The sequence below is a fragment of the Tupaia chinensis genome, unplaced genomic scaffold (assembly GCF_000334495.1).
Source record: "Tupaia chinensis unplaced genomic scaffold, TupChi_1.0 Scaffold000438_1, whole genome shotgun sequence".
Classification (NCBI taxonomy): domain Eukaryota; kingdom Metazoa; phylum Chordata; class Mammalia; order Scandentia; family Tupaiidae; genus Tupaia; species Tupaia belangeri.
Genome location: NW_006159943.1, coordinates 31,612 through 32,793, shown reverse-complemented (window position 1 = coordinate 32,793; position 1,182 = coordinate 31,612). Strand labels below are relative to the sequence as shown.

Here is a 1,182-nt window from a genome sequence, read left to right as displayed (position 1 = left end):
ATGCAGCCTGTCAGTGCGGCTGTGGCCCAGAGCCCCCAGACCATTCCCATCACTACCCTCTTGGTTAACCCTACTTCGTTCCCCTGTCCATTGAACCAGCCCCTCGTGGCCTCCCCTATCCCACCCTTAATTGTTTCTGGCAGCTCTGTAAATCTTCCTGTACCATCTCACCCCGAAGATAAGGCCCAAGTGAATGTGGACCTTACCTGTCCTTTGGCTGAAGGGAACATTGCCTTTCAAAGCCTAGAACCCAAATTAGAACCCCAAGAACAATCTCCCCTCTCTGGTACCATTGTCCCTAAAGAGGAGCGAAGCCCAGGGCCCCCAGCAGCAGATATGGAGTGCCAGGAAGGATTGTCGGAGAACAGTGTGTGTGGTTGGACAGTTGTGAAAACGGAGGACGGGAGTCAAGCTTTGGAGCCGCTGCCTCAGGGGTTTCAGGAATCTCTACACCCTTCCCCTGGGGATTTCAAGGAAATTGTCAAGACAGAACTTATGGATGCTGGGGAAGACATGTCAGGGGGGTCCCCCAAGCAGGATGTTTGTGATGAAATTAAAGAAGAACACTCTGTGGAACTGGACACTGCCTCCCCAGCAGAGGAGCTGAGCAGCACCAGAGAGGGGAAGAGGCAGAAGGTCTTACAGAGGGAGGAGGAGAGGGGCGGGGCAGCCAGTACCCCTCCCGTGTCTCAGGAGCCTCCTGGTGATGGGGACTCAGGGAGAGATGGGAGCAAAGGCTCACCAAGGAGTGCTTCCTCCTCCACGGATCCCGAGATGGTGCGCAGCAGTCCCCCAGGGAAGCCTGAAGACCCCTCTGGTGCCGATGGGCAGTCAGTGGAGACCATAGCAGAAGCTGGAGGGGAGAAGGAAGGGCCAGAGGAGGAGGAGGAAGAGGACTTCGACGACCTCACCCAAGATGAGGAAGATGAGATGTCCTCGGCGTCTGAGGAATCTGTGCTCTCCGTCCCGGAGCTCCAGGTGAGAGCCGGGCAGCCTGGAGTATTCTGTGTGCTCAGTAATATGTACTGTTTATTGCTATGCCCTCTGCTTGCTTGCTGCACTATCAGTAGTCCGGATATTGCTGGTGTCTGACTACTGAATGCATTATGGGATGTAATTTGGGGGTTGAAGCACAGTGAGAGGGCAAAGGGGAAATTTTACTTGTTTTATTTTAGTTAAATT

At 54.1% G+C, this 1,182-nt stretch overlaps 1 protein-coding gene across 1 annotated transcript in view; it reads left to right on the top strand.

Annotated features, from left to right (window-relative positions):
• LOC102479328 (GON-4-like protein) overlaps positions 1–1,107 on the top strand; it is a gene marked incomplete in the record, with an annotated part of 76,557 nt that extends 75,450 nt beyond the window's left edge. Inside the window, 1 exon segment of the mRNA XM_027774468.1 lies at positions 7–1,107. Within this exon segment, the coding sequence (XP_027630269.1) occupies positions 7–1,092 (1,086 nt within the window).
• Between the last annotated feature and the right edge of the window lie 75 nt (positions 1,108–1,182).